This window comes from Mustelus asterias, chromosome 7, assembly GCF_964213995.1.
Source record: "Mustelus asterias chromosome 7, sMusAst1.hap1.1, whole genome shotgun sequence".
Lineage (NCBI taxonomy): Eukaryota > Metazoa > Chordata > Chondrichthyes > Carcharhiniformes > Triakidae > Mustelus > Mustelus asterias.
In genome coordinates this window covers 24905256-24918778 of record NC_135807.1, presented here as the reverse complement: position 1 = coordinate 24918778, position 13523 = coordinate 24905256, and the positions used below count along the sequence as shown (strand labels likewise).

General features: G+C 43.0%; 1 protein-coding gene across 1 annotated transcript in view; it reads right to left on the bottom strand.

Annotated features, from left to right (window-relative positions):
• The window catches only part of adgrb1a (adhesion G protein-coupled receptor B1a), a 650625-nt gene that overhangs the window by 185161 nt on the left and 451941 nt on the right, over window positions 1-13523 (bottom strand). The window contains exon 22 of the mRNA XM_078216994.1: window positions 7423-7549. Coding sequence (XP_078073120.1) covers window positions 7423-7549 — 127 coding nt within the window. The remainder of the gene's footprint in view (window positions 1-7422; window positions 7550-13523) is intronic.

The window sequence follows — 13523 nt, the reverse complement described above, 5'->3', positions numbered from 1 at the left end:
CTACTTTCAAAGGTTTCTATATGTGCACCCAGATCTCTCTGTCCTGTAGCCATTTTAAAATTGGATCATTTAGTTTATATTGCCTTTCCTTATTCTTCCTACCGAGATGCATTAATTAACAATTCTACTATCCTCCTCCCTGTTTACTGTAATTTCCAAATAATATCTGGGACTCCTTACAATACAATTCCGATGGTCAGTTCTGAAATATATTCCTCTGTAACATGGTCTAGTTTGGACCAGGGAGCGGCGCGGGCTTGGAGGGCCGAAGGGCCTGTTCCTGTGCTGTATTGTTCTTTGTTCTTATATGCATCAAAATTTTTTTTTTAAATACAAGTAAGAAGACATACATATCCAGTCTTAGCACCAAGCTATTTCCACATGACTGTGTATCGTTGTATTTAATTACTGGGAAGTAAACATGAATATAGTGTTTTCATTATTTATTTATTATTTTATATCTTAAAAACCGCGATCCTCAACACTAAAGACTGGGAACCTCAATCTAAAAATTATTGGATTCACCATTTGGAGTTTCTCAAGCAAAGAAGTTGGCTAGTTTGTCCACTTACCAGATTAATCCTCAAGGAAAAAGAAAACCGAGTGGAGACAGGAAGGAGCCCACTTCCCACATTGATCCAGCATTCTTTCCCAATCTCCCAAATTGGGGGTGATTGTGACATAGTGCTAATATCACTGGACTTTTAATCCACAGGCCCAGGCTAATACTCTGGGGACATGTTACATACAGATCCCATCACAACAGCTGATGGGATTTAAATTGAATTAATAAAATCTGGCCTATCATGCTCGTCTTAGTAATGGTGATCATGGCAACTATCATCGATTGCTGTAAAAACCCTTGTGTTTCACTAATGCCCTTTAGGGAAGGAAGTCTGCCGTCCTTACCTGGCCTGGCCTACATCTGACTCCAGACTCACAGCAATGTAGCTGACTCTAAACTGCCTGGTGAAATGACAGAGCAAGGGGGCGGCATGGCGGCACAGTGGTTGGCACTTCTGCCTCACAGCTCCAGGGACCTGGGTTCGATTCCCAGCTTGGGTCACTGTCTGTGTAGAGCTTGCACGTTCTCCGCGTATCTGCGTGGGTTTCCTCCGGGTGCTCCGGTTTCCTCTCACAGTCCAAAGATGTGGGGGTTAAGTGCATTGGCCATGCTAAATTGCCCCTTAGTGTCCTGGGATGTGTAGGTTAGAGCGATTAGCAGGGCAAATATGTGGGGATACAGGGTTAAGGCCTAGGTGGGATTGTTGTCGTTGCAGACTCGATGGGCTGAATGGCCTCCTCCTGCACTGTAGGGTTGCTATGATTCTATAAGCCACTCAGCTCAATTAGGTATGGGGAACAAATGTGGGCCCTGCCAGCAATGCCCACATACCATGAAAGAATTAAAAAAACATTTCACCAAGCAGCCCTACAAGGTGCTGTCCATCCATATCAGGATAGTGCAAATGAAAATAAAGAACTGTTCCATTTTCTTCACTATTGTTTCACCAAGTTCCTGATTTTGTGCAGCGCCAGAGGGAACCCAATGCATTTGCATATAGTTGGCACCTGCAGGGTTAACTTTGCCCATTGGTGACCTCTCAATTCTGAGTCAGACCATACTTGAATGTTGATCTAGAATTTCACATCAATGCAGGACCAAGAAAGTGTTACACTATTCGAAGTCCTGCTGTCTGAATGAAACTTAAGACAGAGTCCCTTCTGCTCAGGTGGATGCAAGAGATCCTGTGGAACTGGGGAGGCAGCGGCAGAGTAGCAATGTCACTCGACTTGTAATCAAAAGATCCAGTTTAATGTGCTGGGGCGACCGAGTTCGAATCCTACTAAGGCAGATGGTGAAATTTGAACTCAATGAAAAAATCTGTAATTAAATGTCTACCATTGTCAATTGTCGTTAAAACCCATCTGGTTCACGAATGCCCCTTTAGGGAAGGAAATCTTTCATCTTTACCTAGTCTGGTACTGTCACTCCAGATCCACAATACTATGGTTGACTCCTAAATGGCTACTCAGATCAAGGGCAATTAAAGAGGGGTAATAAATGCTGACCACATCCAATTAATAAAATAACATTTAAGAAGAGCAGTTTCCTGGCCAATACCAAACCTTCAATCAAAAACATCAAAAAAGAGTAATTGATCATTTATCTCATTGGGAGATTGTGGGACTGTCTTGTGAGCAACTTGGCTGCCATGCTTACACATATAACATAGTCCCTTGGATATGCTGAGAGCATGAACAGTACAATGTAAATGGGAGTTTTATACTCACTATCATTAGATAAACTGTGTCATCCCGTTAGAAAGAATACAGGGTTGCTTAATTGCAGGAGAATAGGCCTGAAATGAGAACTTAATGACCTACCTTGAACTTAAATAGATCCAAAATAAAAAGTAGCTTTCTTCAAGATCCTTACCATAGCACTGAAGTATCTGAAACCATTTCACGCTGTTTGGAATGGAATTGCTTTTGCAACAGAAATAAATAACTCACATTTATATAGTGCCGTTTATGACCTCAGAACCACCCAAAGCACCTGATAGTTAAGGAAATACTTTTAAAGTGGGAACACTGTTTTAATGTCAGTGAAGGCAGAATTTATTTTGCAGTAACAATTTTCCCAAAACAGCAGTGACAGGAACATCAGTTAACCTGTTTACTGAAGTACAGAGAAGTGTTGGTCAGTGCACTAAAAGGGTTTTCTGCTCTTTTCCAAAGAAGGGAATCCTAAATGTGCCCTTGAACAGGCCATAACCTCCATTTACCATCTCAGCCAAAAGATTCTTCCTTCCACACAGCATTGCTCCGCCAACATTCGTATGCTCAAGCCCTGCTATGGTTCTCAACCCAGCAATCCTTGGGTCTACAACTGAGAGGACTACCAACTGAGCCAAGGAGCAGGCATTTAGCCCTAATAGGAGGATGAAAACAGAGATGGGCAGGCATAGAATTTCCCTATGCTGGCTAGTGTGCCGGTTTCCCATCACATCCCGACTCACTGCTATTTTTGTAGAGGCTGCATTGAGTGTAGAACAGCTACCTTCCTGCAAGCAAGGGGTGGTTTCAATTAATTAGAAGTCCAATTAAGGCAAACTGGAATTGTCCAGAAGGGGCCTTTCAGGCTTCCTCCCATGAATGCCATACTGTCACAATGTTGGCGGCAGCTACGGCCATTTTTAATATGTTAAAAGTGCGAAGATGCACCCTCTCTTTCTTCCCTGCATCAGCAAGTTACAGCTTCTTCAGTCCAGGAGGGTCTCCCAATGCAGCAAAAATTGATTTTGTGTTACTGCCCTGATACAGCCCAAAGTTAGGACCCCCCATTTGATCCCAAAGTCAGAGTCAAAATGGAAAATCCCCCATGGCAACAGATTACTGTGAAGACAACCAGACTATATGCTGCAAGCGATCTATGTTGCCAAATCCTAGAAAGAATATAATTTTTAAACACAGTGACAAACATTGGATTTGTTTTCACTATTCTCATTTTGCTACGGTTGCTTCAGTTCATCTCTGGGAGGATGAGGGGAGATTTGACAAAGATGGACAAGATAATGACAGATTTAGATAGACAAGGAAAAACTATGTGTGTTTGCTTATGGTACAAGGACCACGGGCCACAAATTTACAGTTTTGGCCAACAGATGCAGGGGGAATGTCAAAAAACATTTTTTTTCCCCCACAGCGAGTGGTTTTAATCTGGTACTTGCTGCCTACAAGGGTGGTGGAAACAGAGACAATCAATCATTTCAAAAGGAAGGTGAATGAACATTTGAATGAAATATATTTGCAGGACTACGGTGATAGACTGGGGGAATGGGACTTAACTGGATGGTTCTGCAGAGAGGTGACATGGGCTTGATGGGCCAAATGCCTTTTTCTTTACCGTTCTGACTCTTATAACTGTCCTAACTCCCTATTGTATAACCCACACAAATGGTGCAGTCATGTTTTTATCAGGTTTGTCTCACAGAGCAGCCTATGAAATGTTGAAGGAGGCAATACGTAATAATTTATTTTGTTGATTTTGTGAGATCAGAACTGAGGGCTGTGAACACAGGGAATGAAAATATCCGCTGCTCTAACCAAATAATGGGCATCAGTTTGAAGAATACAAAAAATAGGGGCAGATGGTTATCTGGCCCCACTAGCATGGTCCATCATTCAATATGGTACTGGTTGAACTTTTACATCAATTCCACTTCCCCACCCCTATCCCCATAACTTCAGAAACCCATCCCTATAGTGCAAACTGCTCCCTATGCACCTCACCACTAGAAAGATCTGTCTCAAACCCACCAACTACTAACAAGGCTGCCCCAACAGTTGCAACGCACTCTGGGCAGCCTTAACAAGATGAACCGTGGACCTACACCCTTCAGTGGAGGAAGTCCTGCCCCCAATCTGACTGGCCAGCAACTCCAGCAGTCCCAGCAGCGGCAGAACTCAGTAGTGAGTACTGTTGGCATTGCTGGCATTTCCATGAAGAAGGACAATGGTGACCTGAGTGAGGACAGGAAGGGATCAGATACCCTTGGAAGGGGAATGGGCGTAGAGGTGGGAGAGGGTTTTGGTGTCCAGGTTGGGGGTGGGTGGACAACAAGAGGGGTAACATATTTGTGATGGGGTTTCCCAAATGCACAGAACACCTCCCTGAAGGATGCAGCCCCCTCTTCCTTCCCTCCCACCTTTTAACCATTTGTGTTAAAAAAAACCAGCCTTCTCACTCTTGCCTGCCTGTCAGTGTCCAGTGTATGATATCAGTAAGGGCAATTTAATGGTCTTAAGTGAGCAACAGCTGGCCATTTAATGGCCTCAATAGGCCAGAAGGGTGGGTGGTTTTATGGGCACCTTAACCCCCACACCCGCTCAGATCAGCAGCTCTTGGAATATGGTAATGAGGTCTGGGGTGGGTGAGAAAACGGTGGGCTGACCACCTGACATATTTTACATGCATTCCCCCTCCCCCACCGTTGAAAACACACCCAGTGGAGAGTCATAAAATCCAGCTAGTTAATTCAATGCCAATTATGGACATTACGAGGAATTGAGCAATTTTGTTCCTTGGGTTGAGATATTTAACCGGGACCCTCCAAGCCCACAGCTTTTCAATGCACCATAAGGTTGTTAGCTGCAAATTACTTAGTACAAACCATATATTAGAAGAGAAAAATACTGCAGATGCTGGAAATCAAAACTGAAATATAAAATGCTGGAAAAGCTCAGCAGGTCTGGCAGCATCGGTGGAGGGAGAAACGGGGATAACATTTGGAGTTCATACAGACTCGAAACATTAACTTTGTTTCTTGAGTACCAACCATGCTTGCGAAACAATATTGTTCCCTTGATGGAATAATGTTCCTCTCACAATCAATAACTTTGCAATAAGCCATGTTGGTGGTAATGATTAATCTATTCCACAGCGATGGCTCTCTTGGGCAAGCCATAACTAATGGAGTCAAACACATGCCTGCTAAAGAAATGTACTGACCGTTAAACTGTTAGAGAATAAGGGAAAGCTCCAAAAGGAGGAAGTCAGAAGTAAGAGCAGACAAAATTGGAGCTACACAGCAGGTCGATCAACATCTGAGGTCGGAAACATGGGTCTGGGCCTTCAGTTGATCTACAAGTCATACCTTTACTAATATTTTACCTTTCTCTTGCAGATGCTGCCTGACATATTTTGCATTTCCTGTTATTATTTTTACTATTACTCATTTCTCGTGCACAGAAATGTACCTTCCGAATGCAAAAACAAATTCAATTGCTTGATGGAAAGTCACAATAAACTATAAGCTCAAAACTGGCTAATTTCACATAAAAGATGCCTTGTACAGATCCAGTATTTATTCTTTTCTAATCATTTTAAAAGTGTATGTCTATGTAGGTAAAACCTATAAAATACATATTATACATACATTCAGTATTGGTATCACATGCTTAAAATTGCCATTTTTCAATATATCAATCATTGTATCAATACCATGAGAATAACTGTTATTGTCATTAAGTTGCAGATATACCATATAAAAACATTGATAAAACTGGAGATTTAATTATACAGGAGTCATGAAATAAAACATATATAAATGAAGCATTGCATAAGAATTAACGCCAGCTATTAAAGTGTGGCAATCACATAAACCAAAAGAAAATTATCTGCTGCAGATCTCACAGTCTCTCATCAACAAATAAAACTGATAAGCTCATAATGATTATAAATCAAGGTGACATTCTAAAACATGCTAGTATGTTTAACTTATACTTTGGACCGTTCACAACACCTGACATCCTGACCAGCGTCCATTTTGCTCTCAAGTCCACTCACACAAATGGCCAATTCCATCAGCAGTGTAACGCCAAACAGGCACAATTCAAATAATTTCACATTTTCTAGATTGACAACAGAGTGGGTGGGATTGGGGATCGTTTCTGTGTGTTTAACATGTACAGCTGAGTACCAAACTTTCAACTTCCCTCAGCTATGGTAATGGATAGTAGTTGTGAAAAGAATGAGCTTGTGTTGACACATGGTGCCAGCCTCACAATTGTTTCCTAAACTGTTTATTTAAATTCGGCAGAAAGAGAGAGGGAGAGAGGGGAAACACATGCAAGGCAGAAGGTTTAGTGCATGTTTATCTGATAACTGCGCCACTTAGTTTCTCATCCTGCCGTAAAAAAAAATGACTCGTTATTTATTCAGCACGACGCCGTTGACTTATATCAATAATATTCGTGGTGAAGTCCAACTGCATTGATTACAAATTGGCGTTTGATAATTGGAACAGCACAAATCACAGCAAGTGTAAATAGTCATCGCAACATTGAGGATCTGATGAGGATGGTTGTGTGGGCGAAATAAGAATTGTATGGTTTATGTTTCCAGGGAATGTTTTGGATGTCATGTGTGATCATCCGTAGCCACATGAGGGATTTGACATTCTGCAAGATGTGCCGGGCTACCGCGCAACACTGGGACATATATATTCACTCCATGTATATGAAACAAATTGGCACTGGGGCAGCGTTTTGTGAGTGCTGGACCGTTTTGACTCCCACACAGTGCAGGCAAGTGACCACAGAAAATGAATCATGCAGAGTCTAACATCATGTGAAAGCATATCTCTAATGAAGGCTGATTGCAATTTAGTCCAGTGCCAGGGATAAATACCAGCTTATTGACAAGATGCAGCAGTCACAAGCACACATCCACACACACACACAATCAGAAATGAAATATCAGCCTTTAATCACAGCTGACATGTCCTTTCTGATGCTGCATTCAGTTGCAATGAAATTATCTGCTGCCTTTATGCTGTATGTTTATTTCCACTGACTGAATGCAACATCCTCCCCCACAAACAAACAAAAATAATAAAAATAAATAAAAGGACTTACCGAATCTGAAGAGAGCTGAGCCAAAATGGCGAAGCTAGATAGACGGTCACACTGGCATTTTGTACGTGACGAGTCAATTGGGAACGTCTTACAACCGCGGCTCGACCAGACCCCCTGTACAGCAAAGCTGGCAATTCCCCCAAAAAGAGAGAAAAAGACATATATATATATATATAGATAGATAGATATCTCAATGAAGAGCTAATAATGTAACAACTCTCACGCATGCAGCAGAAACAAAATAAAATGTATCAACAATTAATAAATAAAACAAGACGATGCATCAAGCTCGGCACAGCACCAGGAACATTTCAATGAATAAGTTTTCCCCAGGAAAAACCGCGACGTGTGGAATTATTGCAATTTGCTTCTATGAAACGCACCCCCCCTCCCCAATTCCTCCCAACATAACCAACAGCAACCCCTATCCAGACCAAAAACATTAAAGTCAACCCCAAATTCCTCACATTCTTCATGAGAGGGAATCAACGAAAGTAACACTGAAACTGCCAGACAGCCCCCCCTCTCCCGTTACTGCAAGTCTTCTCTTTACCAGGTTCCGCTGTTTACACACACAGATAACAAACAATGTATTAATGTCTATAATATCCCCAGTCATATCGGAAGGACGGCTCCCTCCTTTTGCTGTTGGTGTTGTGACATTAAAAACCGACAAGAAAAGCAAGCAGGATAATTCTCAAAAACAAAAAAGGTAGAACGCTCCATCCCTTTGAATGGAGAATACCGAAGAATTAATACAACGCAGCCGCCACTGACTACCTGAGAGCCGGCTTTCAGTTCACTTTGTCCCCCCCACAGGTTGTCTAGGCAATATTCAGATAGTTGTTCCTTTTGAAGATTATACAACATTTTCTTCCCCATTGAAATCAAACGCTAGCATACCTTGTTTTCCTTCCCCACCTCTCCACCCCCCCCCCCCAAGAAAAAACGAGCTCTTCTGAAAACATGCCAAATAATTTGTACAGTCATCAATTCTACATAAAACACACAAAACAACAAAAAAAAGTGCATACCAAACCTGTTTCCAAATCAAGAGCACTATAGCTTCATTCCCAATAGCACAGACTTAAAACAGAAATGCACACTGTAACAGTGTTCCAAGGGTTTGGGAGCTACTTAGAAAAAAAAGGAAGCAATGAAAGGAGGGGGGTGGGGGGGGGGAAAGTAAATGCACTGAAGAAAAGCAAGTATGCCATCATTAAAGTGATGAGTCAAAGAGCGGGTGACAGATTTGGCAACAACCCATGGCAAAGGAGTTTTCTAGCTTAACTTTTATCGCGTGTACACGATTTCTTTACAGAAACAATTAACAAATAACTCAACTCTCAGTCACAGCGCAAAACTGAAAATTTAAAAAGTCACACTGCAACTTTAGGGATGAAGTCAAATTAAAATTGCTGCAATTTCTCAGATCCAAATTGTTCCTGCTAGAACAAATTTTGGGTTTAGTGACACCTGTCTCTCCTGAAATAGAAGTGTGAATAGTCAGTGGGACACATTATTCCTCTGTCCTAGATACAGTTATCGTGTTCAATATGCCTGAAGCCATAACCGCAAAGATAAGTTTCTTTGGGCAAAAGGAAACATTACATTTTAACAACTTGCTACTTTCAAAATTTGTGTCGTGTGGAAAACATGCTTCCAGTCTTTAACAATCATACACGGACATACACCTACGTGTCTGTTTTCAGTTGTGATGAGGGAAACATAAGTTCATAAGATATAGGAACAGAATTAGGCCATTTGGCCCATCGAGTCCACTCCACCATTCAATCATAGCTGATATGCTCCTCATCCCCATTTTCCTGCCTTCTCCCCATAACCTTTCACCCCATTGCCAATTAAAAATCTGTCTAACTCCTCCTTAAATTTACTCACTGTCCCAGCATCCACTGCATTTTGGGGTAGTGAATTCCACAGATTCACAACCCTTTGGGAGAAGTAGCTTCTCCTCAACTCTATTTTAAATTTGCTACCCCTTATCGTAAGACTATGACTTCTCGACCTAGAATGCCTCACCAGCTGAAGCATCCACTCCACGTCTACTTTATCCATACCTTTTATCATCTTGAATACTTCAATTTGATCTCCCCTCGTTCTTCTAAATTCCAGAGAGAATAGGCCTAAACTGTTCAATCTCTCTTCATACGACAAACCCCTCATCTCTGGAATCAATCTAGTGACCCTCCTCTGAACTGCCTCCAATGCCACTATATCTTTCCTCAAATACGGGGACCAATACTCCAGGTGCGGCCTCACCAATGCCTTGTATAGTTGCAACAAACATGTCTGATGTTTGCAAGTTTTGGAAGTTGAGGGAGTGTATCTGAACCCATGTCCATGTTAGTCAAATAAATTTGCATGTGTCCTAAGCAGCCCTCAAAGGATGTATTTACAATATCAATTTTCAGCTTCATTTCATCGATAAACATGCATGTTTGAAGAGCTTTTCCACCCATTGCTCTCCAAAACTGACCAGGTTTCATGCAGTGAAGGGGAAAGGAATGGAAAAGCAATTTAGGCTTAGGTTCTGCGGATTTCCTTGTTGCTAATACATCTTAATTGGAACCATATTAATCTTAATGAATGAAGGGTGCATGTCTGAGTTCACACAGTTCAAGTTTCTGGATCACCCATTTAAAAAAAAAACTTTACCATATGGCAGTAAACTGGCAGCCCCTGAGCCAGCGGCATAAGAAAAAAAATCCCAAAGATTTATCCCCGCACAGTAACAGATAAAGTGATAGTAGATATGTCATGTGCTACAGTCAGTATTGGTGAGCCAAGATCAGAAGTGAATAAAAATCACAAAATTTAACACCTGAAAACAGCATTGTCACGGTGTTGATGTAGATTTAATTGTCAGAACAAGTCTCGTCTGCCAACTTTACTTCAAATCTGCCAGGTAGATGTTAGAAAGGTATTTCTACCATCTACTTTTTGCAATGGTTTCCCATTTTTGGAACAAACAGGACTGATATTTCTATCATCCGATTTTTCTAATTGTTTCCCATGCTCATTTCTGTAATACCTATAGTTACTAAGTATAATATACTAAGCATATACAAGTGGTGCATTGTGATAGTAAATAATTGGTTACTTAGTGGCTCGGGGCAATGGACAACCCTGGAGAACTGCTTCAGAAAACAACACCAATGCCAGTTAGCTGATGTGCTCAATCACAACGGGCATTATATGATGGTGTTGCTTATATCTATAAGTCTTTGATTGTTACCATATGGAGGGCCAAGTGTCAAGGAGTGGAATGTGAATACAGCATTTGGCGTGTTTTTTATTCATTCATGGGACATGGGCGTCACTGGCTGGCCAGCATTTATTGCCCATCCCTACTTGCCCTAGAACTGAGTGGCTTGCTTGGCCATTTCAGAGGGCAGTTGAGTGTCAACCACATTGCTGTGGCTCTGGAGTCACATGTAGGCCAGACCGGGTAAGGACGGCAGATTTCCTTTCCTAAAGGACATTAGTGAACCAGATGGGTTTTTCTGACAATCGTCAATGGTTTCACGGTCTTTCCAATATTTTTGATTGAATTCCAATTCCACCATTTGCCATGATGGGATTTGAACCTGGGGTCCCCAGAACATTAGTCGAATTTCTGGATTAATAGCCTAGTGATAATACCACTAGGCCATAGCTTCCCCTGTGATTTACATGAGGACTGCCGTTGGTGCTGGTAGTGGACCAGATACAGGGGATGGGACTTCACACTCGAGCGAGATCAGAAATTCCCGCCTGAGGTCAACGGACATTTCCATTGTCCGCCCCTTGCCCACTCCAATTCTGTGGCAGGCGGGATGGTAGAATTCCGACGAGGAATTTAATTTCCACAGGACCAGGCTGAGGAGAAGGCAGTTGGTTTGTTCACTACATTTATTTATTTATTTTAAGTTAAATTTGTGTAAAAAATCGGAGGTTTTTTTTAAAACAGGAAGTGGGCCCAGCAGGAGTCTGGGAAGGTTTTTGGAGGGTTTAAAAGTGCTTAACTTGCAGTTTTCAGCCTCATTGTTCCACAGGATCAGGCTGAGGAGAAGGCAGTTGGTTTGTTCACTACATTTATTTATTTATTTTAAGTTAAATTTGTGTAAAAAATCGGAGGTTTTTTTTTAAAACAGGAAGTGGGCCCAGCAGGAGTCTGGGAAGGTTTTTGGAGGGTTTAAAAGTAGGCCGCACTTTTGAGCGGGCAGCAGAGCGAGCAGGAGGCAGAGTGAAAGCTGTAGGGCTTTGGCTCACAGGGCTTGGGCGAGCAGGGGTGAGTTAATTCATTTTTTGCTGTTTCTACCTGGTACTGGCAAGGTATCTAGAGGGGATGGGTGTGAAGGCAGTGCAATGTTCCTCTTGCACTATGTTCGAGGTGAGGGACGACGTCAGTGTCCCTGCTGATTATATCTGTGAGAAGTGCATCCATCTGCAGCTCCTCCAAAACCGTGTAAGGGAACTGGAGCTGGAGTTGGAGGAACTTAGGATCATTAGGGATGCAGAGATGGCCATAGACAGAAGCTTCAGGGATACAGTTACTCCGCGGAATGAAAATAGATGGGTGACGGTGAGAGGGGCTGGGAAGAAGCAGTCGGTGCAGGGATCCCCTGTGGTCGTTCCCCTTAGCAATAAGTATTCCGCTTTGGATACGGTTGAGGGGGACGACATACCAGTGGTGAGCCGCAGTGAGAGGATCTCCGGCACTGAGTCCGTCCCTGTGGCTCAGGAGGGTAAGGAGGAGAGCGGGAGGGCAATAGTTATTGGGGACTCGTTAGTTAGAGGGATAGATAGGAGGTTCTGTGGCAGCAAAAGAGACTCGAAGATGGTTTGTTGCCTACCGGATGCCAGGGTCCGTGACGTCTCGGACCGTGTTTTCCGGATTCTTAAGGGGGAGGGGAAACAGTCACAAGTCGTGGTACACATTGGTACCAACGACATAGGTAAGAGAAGGGACGGGGATTTAAAACAGAAATTTCGGGAGCTCGGCTGGAAGCTGAGAGCAAAGACAAAACATGTGGTCATCTCTGGTACGCTACCGGTGCCACGTGATAGCGAGTTGAGGAACAGGGAGAGAGTGCACTTAAACATGTGGTTGCAGGGATGGTGCAGGAGGGAGGGTTTCAGATACGTGGATAATTGGAACACGTTCTGGGGAAGGTGGGACCTCTACAAACAGGACGGGGTGCACCTGAACCAGAGGGGCACCAATATCCTGGGAGGGAAATTTGCTACGGCTCTTCAGGGGGATTTAAACTAATTTGTCAGGGGAGTGGGAAAAGGAGTTGTAGTCCAGAAGTCAGTGTTGAGGGTGGTGAGATATTGGGGAAGGTATCAAGGTCAAGGGTGGGTACCGGTAGACAGGAAGATGGGTTGAAGTGTGTCTACTTCAATGCAAGGAGCATCCGGAACAAGGTGGATGAACTTGGGGCGTGGATTGCTACTTGGGACTACGATGTTGTGGCCATTACGGAGACGTGGGTAGAACAAGGACAGGAATGGTTGTTGGACGTTCCGGGGTATAGATGTTTCAGTAAGTGTAGGGAAGCTGGTAAAAGAGGTGGAGGAGTAGCATTGTTAATCAAGGATAGTTTAACGGCTGCGGAAAAGCACTTTGAGGGGGATATGCACACTGAGGTAATATGGGCTGCAGTTAGAAACAGGAAAGGAGCGGTCACGTTGCTAGGAGTTTACTATAGGCCCCCAAATAGTAATAGAGATGTGGAGGAAGAAATTGCTAAGCAGATTATGGATACGTGTGGGGGTCACAGGGTAGTTGTCATGGGGGACTTTAACTTTCCAAATATTGATTGGAACCTTTGTAGGTCAAATAGTTTGGATGGGGCACTTTTTGTGCAGTGTGTGCAGGAGGGTTTCCTGACACAATATGTGGATAGGCCGACAAGGGGTGAGGCCACATTGGATTTGGTACTGGGAAATGAACCGGGCCAAGTGTTAGATTTGGTTGTGGGAGAGAACTTTGGAGATAGTGACCACAATTCGGTGTCTTTTGTTATTGCAATGGAGAGGGATAGGGCCGGACGGCAGGGCAAGGCTTACAATTGGGGGAGAGGTAATTATGATGC